General features: G+C 32.4%; 1 protein-coding gene and 1 long non-coding RNA gene across 3 annotated transcripts; both read left to right on the plus strand.

The window, feature by feature from the left end:
• Positions 1–3,409, plus strand: LOC123924717 (probable fucosyltransferase 8). 2 transcript variants are annotated; one of them, XM_045977681.1, is made up of 3 exons: positions 1–334; positions 1,386–1,499; positions 1,753–3,409. In XM_045977681.1, exons 1-3 carry the CDS (start codon positions 29–31, stop codon positions 3,268–3,270), a joined length of 1,938 nt encoding a protein of 645 aa, XP_045833637.1. In that variant the 5' UTR covers positions 1–28; the 3' UTR covers positions 3,271–3,409. The 2 variants fall into 2 exon arrangements, with proteins under 2 accessions (XP_045833637.1, XP_045833638.1); XM_045977682.1 differs by lacking the exon at positions 1,386–1,499.
• Positions 3,410–8,364: 4,955 nt separating this feature from the next.
• Positions 8,365–9,391, plus strand: LOC123924676. Its single transcript, XR_006814801.1, has 4 exons — positions 8,365–8,706; positions 8,784–8,839; positions 8,956–9,022; positions 9,205–9,391. It is a non-coding gene; the product is annotated as an uncharacterized LOC123924676 (long non-coding RNA).
• Positions 9,392–18,666: the final 9,275 nt, after the last annotated feature.

An 18,666-nucleotide genomic window follows, 5' to 3' on the forward strand; every position in this document is an offset into this window, starting at 1 on the left:
AACATTAATTATTTCTTCTCAATATACCATGGAAATCTTTCAAGCCACTAAGGGCATGATGGTACATAGTTTCAAGAGATTCATCACATCATTCTTTGTTGTAATTTTCATAGCACTTCCTATTTTTCTCATTGTTAACTTCATGTACTCAAACTCAAGCTTCTCTCTCTTTGAGGGGTTAACAAAAGACAAGGTGCTACTTGTTGGAGAAAGTGAATATGCTAACAACACTACAAATGTTACAACCAATATTGGAGGAAGAATTCATAACAAATCAGATGACAACATCAAAGGAAGCTATAACAATATTGTCAACAATAACACCATGTCAAAGGTAAGTAATCATCTCACAATATTTTCAAAACCAAATCGAAAAGACTGGTTTAACCGGTTGAACCGGAAATTAACCAATTTGTAGTTACGAGTTGGTTTGATTCTATTTACATTGCAGTTTTATTTACTTTTTTAATATTTTTATAATATATGGAGTATATTTTTATTTATCATTCTATTCAACTATACTATTCAACCAATCGAACAATGACTCAAAAATTTTACTAGTTTGAAATATGAAGTTTTTAAAGCTTTGTTATGTCATTGTGAATCAATCATAGCACAAGATTTTTAAACCTGCATGTTGTAGTACTAATTAGGGATTGTTTTGGAATAGCTTATTTTTGAGTTTATGCAAAACAACTTATGTATTATTATAAGTTTTTATGTATTATTATAAGTTTGTCAAAATAGTTTATGAAAAAACAGCTTATGAAAATACCGTTTTTGTTAGTGAAAACTTATAAATTAACATAAAAACTTCTTTATTTACATAAGTTGTTTTGCATAAGCTCAAAAATAAGTTATTCCAAAGGAGCCCTTATTTATTTACAACTTATTTGAATATTTGTACATGAGGAACATTGACACAATTGGTTGCACACAACGCCATATAAAAATATTTGTCATTGCATTTCCTTGAATTGTACAAATCATAGCTAGGCTGGCATTGCTAAATTGGTTACTCAACTATAGGACCACCCTTACTATATATATATATATATGCATTTGCAGACTCTTCTCTCAAAGTCAAATATACAGCAAACACGTTTTTTATATGGACACAAATGATCACTTTGCCCCAATAACTCAATTGACAGAGAGTAGAAACATTGTAATATACAGATCCGAAGTTTGAACTCGAAATTTGCATTTATTTACTTTTAAGGGGTAAAATTACGGTCACTTGACAAAAAAATCACTTTGTTTAAATCCATTAAGGCGGCTTTATTACATATTATAAAATTTATTACATAGTTTGAGTAATTAATTTTTTTAATATATTTTTGTTCTGTTTTTTATGGTCCAAAAACTCACTCTATTTCCTTAAGGTGCAAGGGAAAATTGAAAATGATACTACAACAACAGAAGGAAGATCAGCTACAACCATAGGTTTGAAGAATGAGTCAATTACAAGTTCCACAAATGATTCAAATCTACATAAGGTAAAATTACGGTTACCAGACTACTTGACAAAAAAAATGATTTTGTTTAAATCCATTAAGGTGACTTTGTTACATATTATAAAATTCTTAAATAGTTCAAGTAATTAAATTTTTTATATATTCAACTCTCATATTTCTTACAGTGAAAAAAAAACTCATATTTCTTAATATATCAAACTTTCAAAAAAAATAATTTGTTTTTTTTATGGTCCAAAACTAACTCTATTTCCTTAATGAATATGGCCAATTTAAGGTGCAAGGGAAAATTGAAAATGGTACTACAACAACTGAAGGAAGATCAGCTACAACCATAGGCTTGAAGAATGAGTCAACTATGCATGCTGTAATCCATGATGATTACAAAGAGAAATTTCTTGATGGACTTTTAGCTTCTGAATTTGATGAAACATCATGCATAAGCAGGTTACAATCGCATTTATACCGCAAATCTTCGCCTCATAAACCTTCTTCATATTTGATATCGAAACTACGCAACTACGAAGAAATTCATAGAAGATGTGGACCTAATAGTAAAGCTTACAACAAAATCATGACAAAGATTCTTCATTCTAAGAACATTAAGGTTGATGATGCTTCAATGTGCAAATATCTTATTTGGACCCCGGCTAATGGTTTAGGGAACCAAATGGTTAGCATCGCTGCAACATTTCTTTATGCTCTTCTCACAAATCGCACGATGCTCGTACGATTCAGGAAAGACAAACAAGGTCTATTTTGTGAACCATTTCGAAATTCGACTTGGTTGTTATCAGAAAAATCTCCTTTTTGGAATCAAGATCATGTCGAAACATACCAAAGTGTGATAGAGAAGGAAAAGGATAATAAAAATTCAAAAGTGGATTTGCCATCATCACTATTTCTCAATCTACAATACCAAGCAAATTTTCATGAGAAATTCTTTCACTGTGATGATAGTCAAGCTCTTCTCATCAAAGTTCCTTTGTTGATTTTGCAATCAGATCAATATTTTGTACCTTCTCTTTTCATGACACCTTTTTTCAACAAGGAAGTGGAAGCAATGTTTGACGAAAAAGACACGGTTTTTCACCATCTCGGACGATACCTTTTCCACCCTTCAAATTCGGCGTGGAGACTAATCACAAATTTATATCAAGCACACTTGGCTAAAGCAGATGAGAAAATAGGCCTTCAAATAAGAGTGTTTAATCCTATTTCAACTCCACAAGAGGTAATTATGAATCTAGTTTTAAATTGCACTATACACAACAAATTACTTCCAAAAGTAATTGATATGAAAAATTCAATGTCTACTTCAAGTGACAAAAACAAGACGATTACGAAAGCTGTTCTTGTGGCGTCTTTATATCCAGAATATGGTGAGAATTTAAAGACGATGTATATGAATAAACCAACGGATACCGGGGAAGTAATAGAGGTTTATCAACCAAGTGGTGAAGAGCAACAAAAATTCAATGATAATAAGCATAATATGAAGGCTTGGGTTGATATGTATCTACTAAGTTTATCTGATGTGTTGGTGACTACTTCTTTGTCTACATTTGGATATGTTGCTCAAGGTTTGGGAAATTTGAAGCCATGGCTTCTATACAAGCTTACAAATAATGAGACTCATTTTCCAGCTTGTGTAAGAGAGTTTTCAATGGAGCCTTGTTATCATGCTCCTCCTAAGCATTATTGTAGTGGAAAGCCTATAAAAGATTTTGCTTCGTCTTTCATTTATACGAGAGAATGTAAGGATTATTGGCCTGGTGTAAAGTTGGTAAATTAATGGTTTCAAATAGTTAGGATTATTCGATGATAGTTAGCAAGTGTGAAGCCTAAGATTATTTACATATTTAATTACATTGCTAATTGTACATTTTGAAGCCTATTATGAATGAAATAAATGAGATAGATAAGTGAAGACACTAACGAGTTTCAGTGGTTAGTTAATTAGTTAGTTACCAAGTACACAAACAATATGTCAATTAAATATTTTTTATCTTGACATGTGAATTAAATATTTTGATTTTTTTTGTCGGTCTAGTAACTAGAACTTTCATTTTTAAATGAATAAGTGAAGTGTTCGGAGTTCGAACTCCGAATCGATAGCTCCTACATAAAATAAGATATTTCTTACCAATTGAACTAAACCAAAGTAAATAGAGATAACATATAGAGAAGAGATAGAGATAACATCCTGTAAAAAAAAATCACCAAAGTAAGATATTTTTTTCTTATGCAGCAAGGTAACTTTAATCTAGACCATTTTTTTGGTAACTTTAATTTAGTTTTTTTGCTGATTTGAGGGAATACAAAAGGATTTCGAAGAAATGGAAACCGCAAATATTGCTTCAGGTAATTTTTTTTTTTTTTTTTAAGAAATAGATTTTACTTATTTTTGAGTTTATAAAAATAATTTATGCAAATAAATAATTTTTTATGTTAATTCATAAGTTTTCATTAACAAAAGTTGTATTTTTATAAGCTGTTTTTTCATAAACTACCTCAAAAAGCTTATTGATTTGTATAAGTTGTTTTGCTTAAGGTAAAAAATAAGTCAATCCAAACGAGCCCTAAATATAATAAGTTATTTGATAAATAATAGATACATAAATATTGTAAAAAAAATAAAATAGGAATTTCGTAAAAATAAGGTAAAACAATCGGGAATAAAATATATCACTTTGTATTTCAATTATATATAATATTCAATCTCAAATTATATGCATGATTCAAAGAGTCATATTTAATACTTGAGAAAATAAACGAGAGATATTATTTTTTTACAAGATATATTCATGGTCATATAGTTGTTGTGTTATTTGTATTGAAATGCAAGACTATAATCATATTTAATTAATGAGAATGAGAGAAAATCAATTAAATGTTAATTATATGATATTTAAAATTTATTTTCTTATAAAAAATAATTATTTTATGTCAAAAAAATTTACATTTTAAATTAATAAGAGGCTTAAATGCACTTTTGGTCCTCCTATTTACTTATTTTTGAACTTTTGGTCCTCTTATTTCTAAAACTAACTTTTTGACTATGAAACACGGACTCCGACACGGACATGGACACGACGACACCGCTAATGTAAAAAATATAAGACACTGACACCGCTATATATTTATAAAAGATATATATTGAGAATCAAAATATATACATGTAAATCTAGGTTGAGTAAGTTTTTTTGAAAACTTGGTATCCGGCCTTAGGACCGACTAATCTAAGGGGACCAATCTCACCGCCCACTTGCGGGGGCCCCATTTAAAGCCAAAGTTTTTTTGGCTCTGTATGGACTTAGCCCACCGAAATTGGCACTAGGGGGAATCGAACCTGAGACTTTGAGAGGAGCATACTCCAAGGACCCAAGCCAACACCACTAGACCAACCCAAAATGGGTTTAGGTTGAGTAAGTTATTTGTTAAAAAAAGTTTAAAAATAAGATATGCTAGTATTTTACCTTTATTTATCTATCTAGTATCGAAAAAGTCAAAACTATTGTAAACTAAATGTAATCTCTCCAACCCTTTATTGATCAATATTATTGTTTCGACACATTTTAACTCTTGTAAATATATGTGATATGTGCCTAAGGAGTGTCATAGAAATGTCATACAAGTGTCGGACACCGACACATGTTGTCGGATACCGCGACACGCTTACTCATAGAGCTGTCCGTGCGATCCTCCAATTTAAAAAGTATACAAAAAAAAAATTTGTCCACTCCTATTTTGACGACATATAGTATTCTCATTTATGTTAATGTTGTTCTTGGCGATGGATGAATGGATTTTTTAATCCCAATTTTTTCCCAATTTAATCCAAAAAAGAATCTAATCCGTTTTTTATACATAGAATTTAATCCCAACTTTTTTTTTATACTGATGTTAGATTAAGTGTAATTATTTGGAACTGAGTCTTCAACCTATAAAATATTAAAATAAATTTCTAACATATAATAGTCATCAACTTTAAAATTTGTGTTGGTATTTTAACCAAGAAAAAGTGATTTTGACATAACCATCACAGATAATTTTGTCTAAATTTTATTTTAAAATGTTAGTGCCACCATATTCCATATTCATAAAAGTTCGTGGAACCTCTATATGTTAACCAAGAACTTAAACTTTAACCTCTATATGATAAAATTGTTTTTATGTCAAATAAAAAAATTTGATTTTTTTGGAATGGATTACAACTAAATAACCCATGTTAGACAAAGAAAATGACTTAAATACAAGCAGTCATTGTTGTATCATAATTTCAACTGTTCTCTGGCTTATAAACACACCTCTTAATTTGGAGAAGGAACAAATGTCCTAATCCACCTAAGAAACACACCTGACCTGTAGATTTCAAGGTTACGAGAAGTTTACTGTCACATGCTACTTTAATTTGAACCATTTGAAACACTCAAGAGTTTGCATAATGCATTTGTTAATATCTAAGAGGAAGAGTTTGCATAATGCATTTGTTAATTTTTTTTATTTTCTTTTTTTATTTCTCCCATTACTATATAATTTTTGTAATATAAATGAAAAAGTGTGACATTAAATGAGTCAAAATCTTTTTTATAACCTCCAAAATTTTGTTTTTTTTTTTGTTAGGCAAAACATTTAAAATTTTTCATAATGGAATAAATAAAAATCATAAAAAATGGAGAGAGCGATTACTCTGCTAATACTAGTGGCACTATTTGCTATAGAGCCTTAAATTTTGATTAGAGCATGAGCCTTACCATCCTTATTTGTGATTGTTCAGACCGTCTACAATTTCTTTACATAATCGCAGTCATTAAAATTTCCGATCACTAAAATTGATTATGAGTTGGACTTAGGCCCCATTGAATAAAAAAAAATGGTTATGAGTTGGATAATAGACCATGAAGTTTGTCCAGCCAATGGTTGCTTGAAAACTAGTATATGGGCCACATGTGTCCTCTACACTGAATAATGAGATGTCGTTTCTTAATGTTATTGGATTTTTAGCTACAATGGACCAATATTCTCTAACTTTTTAGAGCCAAAGGCACCTTTCAGTCTTTCTAAGCCATAAGACCATTCATGTGTTTAACCCAATGACACATATTAGTACTGTTTACTTTTCTTCCCTAAAATATTCAAACAACAAAAGTAACAAGAACAGCAACGTCTGCAACGCCTCCGTCACCCAATCCTGTCAAACAAACCACCATCACTAACTTTGACAAGCGGCCACCGCCTCTGTGTCCCTCCACTGGTGCTGACATCCATTCCGTCGACACTGTTAACCGCCCCACCAAAACTTAGAAACAGCCTTCTAATAATTGAAGCATGACAACGGGTGTTGGGTTCCACAACGGTCGATCGGTGGCTCCACGATGGTCGGCCGGTGGAAAGGGATTCGGCGGCGGCCAGCAGTTCTACGGCAGTCATGGAGGACAGTAACTTTGCTGTAAAAGATTTCCACTCTTGAATTAAAAAATAATAATGAATATATTGAGTTGGACACGTGGCACGATCGGGTCCATGTGAATGATCGGATGGATGTTGTTGGTTGAAAATTAGGGTGATTTTCCCGCTAAAACGTTAGAGAATATTGGTCCACCAAAGAACCATCAACGCAGTAGAGGGTCTAGTACCCCAGGGACAGAACTAGGTACGGTACAAAAATAATATGAGCACTGAAGTTCATAGTATCACTTATTTTTATTGGCACATGTATCACTACTCTAAAGCAATTTTAATTGCACAATAATTTCATGCGATTCTTCACTATTTTTAATAATTAGTCAGGTTAATTAATTCATTTAATTTCAATATCTTTCTTTTATGTTGAAAAGTTGATTAATTAAGAAAAAACTTAAGTTCACCCTTTTTCCATATGACAATAATAAATATTCCCTTCATCTATTATTATAAATGTTTATTTATCATATTCCCTCCGTCTCAATTTGATTGACACAGTTGACTGTAGTGTACTATTCATACATGTTGCTTTGACCTTATTTTTCTACTAATAAACAAAAATAAATATTATCATATAAGATGTTGTTTGATTCGTTTCGATGAGTATTTTCAAAATATCAAATTTTTATAATTTTTACTATTATACAATTAAAAATATTAATCGTCGAAGTCATGCATCGACATTCGTGAAACAGTCAACTGTGTTAATCAAATTGAGATGGCGGGAGTATTATTGTATCTGAAATATAATTAATTATCATCGCTTTAGAATATTAAAGAAATTAATGAAATACGGTATACCGAAAATATATTCAGCTTATTTTAGAATATGAGTGTCAGATAAAATAGAGGTTTTAACCATGATGGTTCCACAGTTCTACTTTATTACATGTGATTTGGTCCTTTTCACAAGTCAAGTCAACAATTTTGATTATTTTGACCGTATTAATATTATAGAGATTGGAATGATTAAATGGTTGAAGAATTAAGAATTAAATTGTGTTTTTAATTAAATTAGAGACTAATATGAACCTACATTCTTAGGGACAAAAATGATAATTTGTTAAGAAAAATCTCTCTCCACAAAAGACAAAATTCATGTTCTCATTTTTCAGATATTTGCACAATCTGTCTTCCATGTGTGTGCATTTTTCACGCGTTGTTGCCACTAGGGGTGGACAGGACCCGAAAAACTGGCCCAATCCGTTTGAACCCAACAAAAAAAACTGAAACGGCCGGGTTCGTAGACCCGCAAAATCGGTTTCACATGACAAGAGATGGGCGGGTCCGGTTTTGATTTTGTCAACCATGGATAACCGAACCGACCTGTGTTTACTATTTTTATTTTCTTATTATTACTATTAATACATATAGCGACGTCGTTTTGTAAATTTTGAGACTTAACTTTGGCCAAATCCTTTTGTTTTCTCTCTCACTCACACATTTGTATTGCTGCAAACCATAGCAGCAGAGTGAAACTCTTTGCCGCCACCGTCCACTCACTCCCTCTCCTCTGTTTTCTCAACTCGTTTTCAATGTCTCATCCCTCCACCACCGTCGAACTCAAAATACCTACTAGCCATCTCCTCCATTTTCTTCGTATTTTATTTTTTACTGGGTTTGTTCGTTTTAAGATTTCACAACTTTTAACAATTTTCTCTTTGTTTTTCTACGATGGTATACACGAGAAGAAAGTTGTGAAGTTGTTCATGGTTGAGGAACAAAGAGGCTACATTTCATTGTGAAGTTGAAGCCATAGACAAAGGTTTGGATTTTTGTTTGTTTTGTTTTTTTAGGTTTTTATAAGTTACTTTGTATTTGACTATCGTTTTTAATCTTCAGATCTAAATGGTAAATAATAGTCTTCAGATCCACACATTTCTCTTCAGATCTACATGGTATATACTAATATTCAGAGATCTTACAATATGTTGATATATGGTTTTTGTTATTTATTATCTAAGTTTCTCTTTTATTATGTTTATAAACAATAGTTTTTTTTATGTTTGTGAAGGTAATGTTTGGTTCTGTTGTTAGTCAAGAAAACTTAAAGCTAGGAAGAAGTAAGTTTTAATTGAAAGGTAATATAAAATTTGTTGTGTAAAAATGTAATTTTAGTGTTGACCTAATATATGTGTATGTGCTATGTTAGATCTATGTGAACTTGTATATTGAGATATGTAGTGATATTTATTTTAAACTCCTATAATTTATTTGATCATTTTATTAGTTGTATCTTAACCATTGTTTCTCTCTTTTGCAGAAAACAAAACATCTTCATGCTTCTTAAGTTCTTGTACTGGTCTATAAGCTCATTTCATTGAGTTTTACTACTTGGTGTTTATGTTAAATTAAAACTATGTTGATGTTGTGTTGTAACTATGTTGGACTAAAGTCCTTTAATTTGTGTATTTTTGCTGAAAATATTGTATCTACATATTTATTGTTGTAAAGTGTGAACTTGAATTTAGCCTACCAAAATTGTGGATCGAACTAAGTATCAAGATGATTTAAAAGTAAATAAAAAATTATTCTGCATTTTTTAGTTTTTAATACAAATTCTTATGAAATTTGAAATGTATAATGTTCATATCCAAACAATGATACATGTTGGCCCAATAGAATGATACACAATGTTACAAAAAAAAAATTAAAATAGGCCCATTAAACAAAAAAAGACCAATTAAAAAAAACAAAAAAAAAATCAATTGGGCTGCAATTGGCCTAACCCGTTAAAAATCACTCGTTTAACCCGTAACCCGTAACCCATTTGGCCCGAACCCGCCTGAACCGAACCCCCAAAACGGTCTGGATTTGGCTGCGTTTCTCCACCCGTGGATTGGGCCGGTTGGAGGTTTTGGGCCCATACTGACCCAAATCGGCCCGTTGTCCACCCCTAGTTGCCACAATATTGCAAGACTCCTTAATTTCAGCGTCATTGTTGTAGTTGTACCGTACCTCAAGTCTCAACTCAACGTTTATTTTCATTTCTCATACAGCAGCAAGATAGATTGTACTATATTACAACAATAAATAAATCTCTTGGTAATAAATGATGTACCAAAAAAAAACTACATAGAAGATTTTTATTTTTTCTTTATATTTGACAGCAAAAGGAACCATTTATAATGTAATAAATGTATTTTAAACTACACATTATTAGATATATAAAACTTATTGTTGGATATAAAACTTAAGTTTGTAATTTCTTATGCAGGAATGTTATGGCCCCTGGCAAAGGTAAGGGGCCTTTCATACCTGCTGGGATGTTATCTCCTGCTCGTGTGGCAAAGGGGTCTGCTTGGTCAGAAAATGAAACTGGTGCGATGGTTCGTGGTGTTGGTAAGTATAGAGATACTAGTGCAACACAAGCTGAGCTTTTTGAGAATATCGAGCTGGATTGGATATTGGGGACGATCTTAGCGGGAAGAAGTTCGAAAGCCATTTCAACTAAATATGGAAAAGGGGTTCAAACTGGCATTTACCTATCGCTTAATTATGCTGGTCCTCTAAGGAAGAGACGTGGTCACCATGGTGGTGGTACCGCGAATCCTGGTCCTTCAAGGCAGAGAGGAGGTGGTGGCATTCAAAACAGTTGAATATCAACAAAATGGAATTGTTAATGACATTGAAAACAGTTCATAAGAAATTTTGCATCAGAAAAAGTAGTTTTTCCTTCCCTGTGAAGTAAGACCTACAAGTGCATAAAAATGAAAATTATTGGCATGCAGTGTATTTATTTGAAAATAACAATTTATTATAAGGCAACAAAGAAAAAAAGCAAAAACATATACTTACAACAAATCACATCTGTTTAAGCAATTCCTTCAACTTACGCGCAGTCCTAGTGACTATTTTTTCAGCTAACAAATCAAGCAAAAGTATTATTGCAGCAGAAACACCTTCCTGGTTTAAACCATGATCCACAATACCGCCACCACCTCCTCTCTGCCTTGAAGGACCAGGATTCGCGGTACCGCCACCACCTCCTCTTTGCCTTGAAGGACCAGGATCCGCAGTACCGCCACCATGGTGACCACGTCTCTTCCTTAGAGGACCAGCATAATTAAGCGATGGGTAAATGGCAGTTTGAACCCCTTTTCCATATTTAGTTGAAATGGCTTTCGAACTTCTTCCTGCTAAGATCGTCCCCAATATCCAATCCAGCTTGATATTTTCAAAAAGCTCAGCTTGTGTTGCACTAGTATCTATATACTTACCAACACCACGAACCATCGCACCGGTTTCATTTTCTGACCAAGCAGACCCCTTTGCCACACGAGCAGGAGGTATGAAAGGCCCCTTACCTTTGCCAGGGCCATAACATTCCTGCATAAGAAATTACAAACTTAAGTTTTATATCCAACAATAAGTTTTAGTTCAGTTGGTAGGGACATCAACATTTTGCTTATGCTTAAGACCGCTATCAAGAACTTCCCAAACTAGCTTATGCTTTGCAAAGTAACATTTTGCAACCAAATCTCCTTCATATCTAGACTTATACTGCAAGATCATACATAACAAATAACAATCAAGTTTCCCACAAATGGCTCATGCACTTTCAAATTAATAAATTAATAGTAGTTATCACTACATTATTAAATAACAAATTCCCTAAAAACATGGTAAATAAGAGGAAAGTTGTTCCACTTATCATAACTGCATCACAATGATGATGGTGTGTCATACAGTTATCTCAAATAGGTGGGGAAGTGAATTTTAAACATTGTTTGAAACGTGATGTATGAGTGGGGTGTTTTTTTTGTTGATAATTATGGATGAGTGGAGTTAAAGTGGTTGATATTTTAATTTATTTATTTCTAATTATGTATTTTTAATTATTGTTGGGATAAACCATTTTTTGTAGCAATAATAATATTGTTGAGAAAATAACATCATATTGCAACAATTTAAAATGATTGTTGTTACATCTATATTTTAGCCAACAAGTTGATTTTCGTTGAAAAATTATTGTTGCTAAAATTCTTTATTCTTGTAGTGACGGTGTTGAAATCGTCGCCGTCGTTGTTTGCTATAGGCTATAGGGATAAGAGCAAGCTAGTTTGCTAATAAAAAAAGACAAAAAAATTCACTTGCCTTATTTGCGCAATCCACATTTGTTTGCAACAAACTCGTCCGTCGTCCCCGTGTCTGTGTGTGCTTTGTCACGCTCATTCACGTACATAATGAGAGAGAGAGGTTAACAATATCAGTACCTTTTTGCACAATGCACAATTACGTTCTGCCACTTTAGTGGAAAGAAAGGAGATCACAAGTTCATTCCGTCAATTTATTCTCTCTCTCTCATCATCATCACTCTTAACCATTTTTCGTTTCACCATATTTCTTTTCTTTGTCTCCATTCAGTAGTAGTACTATGGCAGCAGCAGCACCACCAGCTGTAGGCTATAGGGATAAAAAAAAGACAAAAAAATTCATTTACCTTATTTGCACAATCCTTATTTGCACAAGCTAGTCACGCCCATTATTGCCACAAAGCAAGATTCTGTACGACTTCAAATTCAACTTTATTTCTCTACCTGTCTCAACTCTCATTTTCATTTCTTATGCATCAATAGAATTAATTTTAAATATTACAAACATAAATAAAGGTTAAATTGGACAATTAATAATTAATCTTTTAATTTATTTATTGGTTTCATATTCGTCCCTTAATTAATTAACGTTTTAAATTAGTAACTTAACTTTAATTATGTTTGTTATAATGGTCTATTTTGTTAGTTTTTCAGAAAAAATGTTAACTTTGCTTATATGGCTACTGATGTGGTCACATAACACACTGATATGTAGTGATATTTATTTTAAACTCCTATAATTTATTTGATCATTTTATTAGTTGTATCTTAACCATTGTTTCTCTCTTTTGCAGAAAACAAAACATCTTCATGCTTCTTAAGTTCTTGTACTGGTCTATAAGCTCATTTCATTGAGTTTTACTACTTGGTGTTTATGTTAAATTAAAACTATGTTGATGTTGTGTTGTAACTATGTTGGACTAAAGTCCTTTAATTTGTGTATTTTTGCTGAAAATATTGTATCTACATATTTATTGTTGTAAAGTGTGAACTTGAATTTAGCCTACCAAAATTGTGGATCGAACTAAGTATCAAGATGATTTAAAAGTAAATAAAAAATTAATCTGCATTTTTTAGTTTTTAATACAAATTCTTATGAAATTTGAAATGTATAATGTTCATATCCAAACAATGATACATGTTGGCCCAATAGAATGATACACAATGTTACAAAAAAAAAATTAAAATAGGCCCATTAAACAAAAAAAGACCAATTGAAAAAAAACAAAAAAAAAAATCAATTGGGCTGCAAATAGATTGTACTATATTACAACAATAAATAAATCTCTTGATAATAAATGATGTACCAAAAAAAACTACATAGAAGATTTTTATTTTTTCTTTATATTTGACAGCAAAAGGAACCATTTATAATGTAATAAATGTATTTTAAACTACACATTATTAGATATATAAAACTTTTTTTTTTTTTTTTTTTTTGGTCAGGTAGCCTAGTGGCTTGAAATTCCACCTTTTAAAGATGGATAAGTGGAGTGTCCAGGGTTCGAACCCTGGCTCCTGCATATAAAATGCTGGTGTCCCAACCAATTGAGCTAAGCTCATGGGGACATAAAACTTATTGTTGGATATAAAACTTAAGTTTGTAATTTCTTATGCAGGAATGTTATGGCCCCTGGCAAAGGTAAGGGGCCTTTCATACCTGCTGGGATGTTATCTCCTGCTCGTGTGGCAAAGGGGTCTGCTTGGTCAGAAAATGAAACTGGTGCGATGGTTCGTGGTGTTGGTAAGTATAGAGATACTAGTGCAACACAAGCTGAGCTTTTTGAGAATATCGAGCTGGATTGGATATTGGGGACGATCTTAGCGGGAAGAAGTTCGAAAGCCTTTTCAACTAAATATGGAAAAGGGGTTCAAACTGGCATTTACCTATCGCTTAATTATGTTGGTCCTCTAAGGAAGAGACGTGGTCACCATGGTGGTGGTACCGCGAATCCTGGTCCTTCAAGGCAGAGAGGAGGTGGTGGCATTCAAAACAGTTGAATATCAACAAAATGGAATTGTTAATGACATTGAAAACAGTTCATAAGAAATTTTGCATCAGAAAAAGTAGTTTTTCCTTCCCTGTGAAGTAAGACCTACAAGTGCATAAAAATGAAAATTATTGGCATGCAGTGTATTTATTTGAAAATAACAATTTATTATAAGGCAACAAAGAAAAAAAGCAAAAACATATACTTACAACAAATCACATCTGTTTAAGCAATTCCTTCAACTTACGCGCAGTCCTAGTGGCTATTTTTTCAGCCAACAAATCAAGCAAAAGTATTATTGCAGCATAAACAGCAGAAACACCTTCCTGGTTTAAACCATGATCCACAATACCGCCACCACCTCCTCTCTGCCTTGAAGGACTAGGATTCGCGGTACCGCCACCACCTCCTCTTTGCCTTGAAGGACCAGGATCCGCAGTACCGCCACCATGGTGACCACGTCTCTTCCTTAGAGGACCAGCATAATTAAGCGATGGGTAAATGGCAGTTTGAACCCCTTTTCCATATTTAGTTGAAATGGCTTTCGAACTTCTTCCTGCTAAGATCGTCCCCAATATCCAATCCAGCTTGATATTTTCAAAAAGCTCAGCTTGTGTTGCACTAGTATCTATATACTTACCAACACCACGAACCATCGCACCGGTTTTATTTTCTGACCAAGCAGACCCCTTTGCCACACGAGCAGGAGGTAACATCCCAGGAGGTATGAAAGGCCCCTTACCTTTGCCAGGGCCATAACATTCCTGCATAAGAAATTACAAACTTAAGTTTTATATCCAACAATAAGTTTTAGTTCGGTTGGTAGGGACATCAACATTTTGCTTATGCTTAAGACCGCTATCAAGAACTTCCCAAACTAGCTTATGCTTTGCAAAGTAACATTTTGCAACCAAATCTCCTTCATATCTAGACTTATACTGCAAGATCATACATAACAAATAACAATCAAGTTTCCCACAAATGGCTCATGCACTTTCAAATTAATAAATTAATAGTAGTTATCACTACATTATTAAATAACAAATTCCCTAAAAACATGGTAAATAAGAGGAAAGTTGTTCCACTTATCATAACTGCATCACAATGATGATGGTGTGTCATACAGTTATCTCAAATAGGTGGGGAAGTGAATTTTAAACATTGTTTGAAACGTGATGTATGAGTGGGCTGTTTTTTTTGTTGATAATTATGGATGAGTGGAGTTAAAGTGGTTGATATTTTAATTTATTTATTTCTAATTATGTATTTTTAATTATTGTTGGGATAAACCATTTTTTGTAGCAATAATAATATTGTTGAGAAAATAACATCATATTGCAACAATTTAAAATGATTGTTGTTACATCTATATTTTAGCCAACAAGTTGATTTTCGTTGAAAAATTATTGTTGCTAAAATTCTTTATTCTTGTAGTGGCGGCGTTGAAATCGTCGCCGTCGTTGTTTGCTATAAGCTATAGGGATAAGAGCAAGCTAGTTTGCTAATAAAAAAAGACAAAAAAATTCATTTGCCTTATTTGCACAATCCACATTTGTTTGCAACAAACTCGTCCGTCGTCCCTGTGTCTGTGTGTGCTTTGTCACGCCCATTCACGTACATAATGAGAGAGAGAGAGAGGTTAACAATATCAGTACCTTTTTGCACAATGCACAATTACGTTCTGCCACTTTAGTGGAAAGAAAGGAGATCACAAGTTCATTCCGTCAATTTATTCTCTCTCTCTCATCATCATCACTCTTAACCATTTTTCGTTTCACCATATTTCTTTTCTTTGTCTCCATTCAGTAGTAGTACTATGGCAGCAGCAGCACCACCAGCTGTAGGCTATAGGGATAAAAAAAAGACAAAAAAATTCATTTACCTTATTTGCACAATCCTTATTTGCACAAGCTAGTCACGCCCATTATTGCCACAAAGCAAGATTCTGTACGACTTCAAATTCAACTTTATTTCTCTACCTGTCTCAACTCTCATTTTCATTTCTTATGCATCAATAGAATTAATTTTAAATATTACAAATATAAATAAAGGTTAAATTGGACAATTAATAATTAATCTTTTAATTTATTTATTGGTTTCATATTCGTCCCTTAATTAATTAACGTTTTAAATTAGTAACTTAACTTTAATTATGTTTGTTATAATGGTCTATTTTGTTAGTTTTTCACAAAAAATGTTAACTTTGCTTATATGGCTACTGATGTGGTCACATAACACACTGAAACGAGTGTTATGTTGAAAATGAAAATCTGGCAATAGTCATTTTTTACAAGTCATAATCATATTCACTAACACGCTAAGTCATTTATGTGGACTTATAACTGATAACATAAAGTAAAATCAACGTTATTTTCCGAGAAAAACTAACGAAAAAAAAGAGGAGTGTTTTGTAGTTTTAATTGTCTGTTTGTTTTCCTGTTCTAACTTAAAGATTGATAAATTCTAGTAAAATATATTTTTGGCATCTCTTTATTTAGAACCTTCTCTTATACTATCTCTTTATAAATGAAAAAAAAAATACAAGATAGTAAATGAAGTAAAGTTACACTCCTGATTTTCTTTGCCGTTGTTCTTTTTATTTATTTATCACAATTATGTTGTTATTAGGGGATAAAGATCATTTCTTCAATTGCATGCATGATGATATTACACAATGTTGGAAGTTAGGATATGTCTATTTCATATTATGCGAGGATTGATGTGGTTCAATGCGGTTTATTTGCGGCCATCATATGTGATTTCACTTAACACTGTAATTGTGGTGTCGTCTGCATCATTTGCAATATTTATGTTGTACGTATAAGTGATGCGATATACAATTTGAAACCTTGGAAGAATATGTTTGACTATTATGTTAAAAGCGAAGAAGAATTGATGTTTTTGTTTTCTTAGATATTTTTATTTTAGTACAACTCTAAATAAAAATATTTGTGCACACATATAAATATAAAAATAAATTAGAAAAGAAAATCATTAAATGAGGTGATTAAATGATCATTTAATTTCTTACATTTGCATATGCTCAAATATTTCTCTGTTTGAAAATGTGAGTGAATAAGTAAGATAAGACTCACAATAATTAGTAGAAATTTAATTTAGTGTTTAATTAATTTTTCGTTAATATATACTATACTATAATAGTACTTTGTGTGTGGTGTTTTCGGTGACTATGAGAGGGTGGTGGTGATATTGTTTGGGGCAGGTGTGTTATGTGCCTTATAGGCTATAGGCTATAGGCTACAGGGATAAGAACAAGCTAGTTTGCTAATAAAAAAAGACAAAAAAATTCATTTGCCTTATTTGCACAATCCACATTTGTTTGCAACAAACTCGTTCGTCGTCCCTGTGTCTGTGTGTGCTTTGTCACGCCCATTATTGCCACAAAGCAAGATTCTGTACGACTTCAAATTCAACTTTATTTCTCTACCTGTCTCAACTCTCATTTTCATTTCTTATGCATCAATATAATTAATTTTAAATATTACAAATATAAATAAAGGTTAAATTGGACAATTAATAAAAACATCGATTTTGACTTTCAATAATTTAAAGATTAGTTTTTACTAGCACTTTTTAGAGATTTTACAAGTAAAGTAAAATTTACATTGTGTTTTTTTTTTTTTTTTTTTTTATCAATCGTTAGTTGGTTCAGTGGTGATTGACCCTAAACTTAGTAGGAATGACCACGGTTCGACATCCCGCAACTACGATCGAGCGGAGGTTGGAACCACTTGATATCAAAATTGACCCCCGAACCATATTATTTTTTTGAAACACCCGAACCATATTAAACTGGTGGTGAATGTCAATTTTTTTTTTTTAATAAAATCATTTTTGACTTGTTTGGATACATGTAAAAGTGCTTTTTTATTTTTTAATTACAAAATAACCTCAATTAAAATTTGCACAGGACCACCCAGTGTTTGGACAGAATCTGGTCCTTAAAACCCACCGCTACCTCCGAGTGATAAATCGGGAAGGTAAAACAAGTTGGGTCCTTATTGCATTTCATTCACAATTGTAACTTCAATACAAAGAGGACAATAATTAGTTGTCTGAGCTAAGTTTTAAGCTACTCGATTGACTTACCTTTCAATTTTCAAGTAATAAGACTAAACTACAACATTTTCCGGTAATAATATCATAAAGTTCTTTATTATTGAGATGATTAACTAAATTCAAGCAATATGTTTCAACCTGGATGTGGTTATAGATACTTTGCAGCCTTATGAGTGTTTGAAGCATGACAATTGCTCCAGGTTCATGGATATCTGGTGTGCCACCAAAGTGTTGCATAAATGCCTCCACAAACATGCTATGTTCATTGCACAAACAAGCACCAATGCAGAATATATTCTGATCAACCTCGTATCGTGCAGCATCGAAGTTGCATTTGAGTGCACCTGCTGAAGGCCTTCTCCAAATCAGCCTTGTCGGGTCTGTAGCAGCAGTGGCGTTACAATGTTGTTGAGCTTTCTCTAATTTAATTATTTTTATGAATTTTTATTAAAAAAATTGATGAGGTAGATCCACCAACACACCAGCCTACCACAAAATAGGAGATGTGTTGTTTGTTCAAAGTAAAACATATTTCCTACAGAACATGAGAATAAATCA

The sequence above is a fragment of the Trifolium pratense genome, linkage group LG4 (assembly GCF_020283565.1).
Source record: "Trifolium pratense cultivar HEN17-A07 linkage group LG4, ARS_RC_1.1, whole genome shotgun sequence".
Taxonomy (NCBI): domain Eukaryota; kingdom Viridiplantae; phylum Streptophyta; class Magnoliopsida; order Fabales; family Fabaceae; genus Trifolium; species Trifolium pratense.

Coding starts and splice junctions, on each gene's coding strand:
- LOC123924717 (XM_045977681.1), top strand. CDS start 29: ATGGAAATCTTTCAAGCCACTAAGGGCATGATGGTACATAGTTTCAAG. Junction 335..1,385: donor ACAATAACACCATGTCAAAG/GTAAGTAATCAT, acceptor TATTTCCTTAAG/GTGCAAGGGAAAATTGAAAA. Junction 1,500..1,752: donor ATGATTCAAATCTACATAAG/GTAAAATTACGG, acceptor GGCCAATTTAAG/GTGCAAGGGAAAATTGAAAA.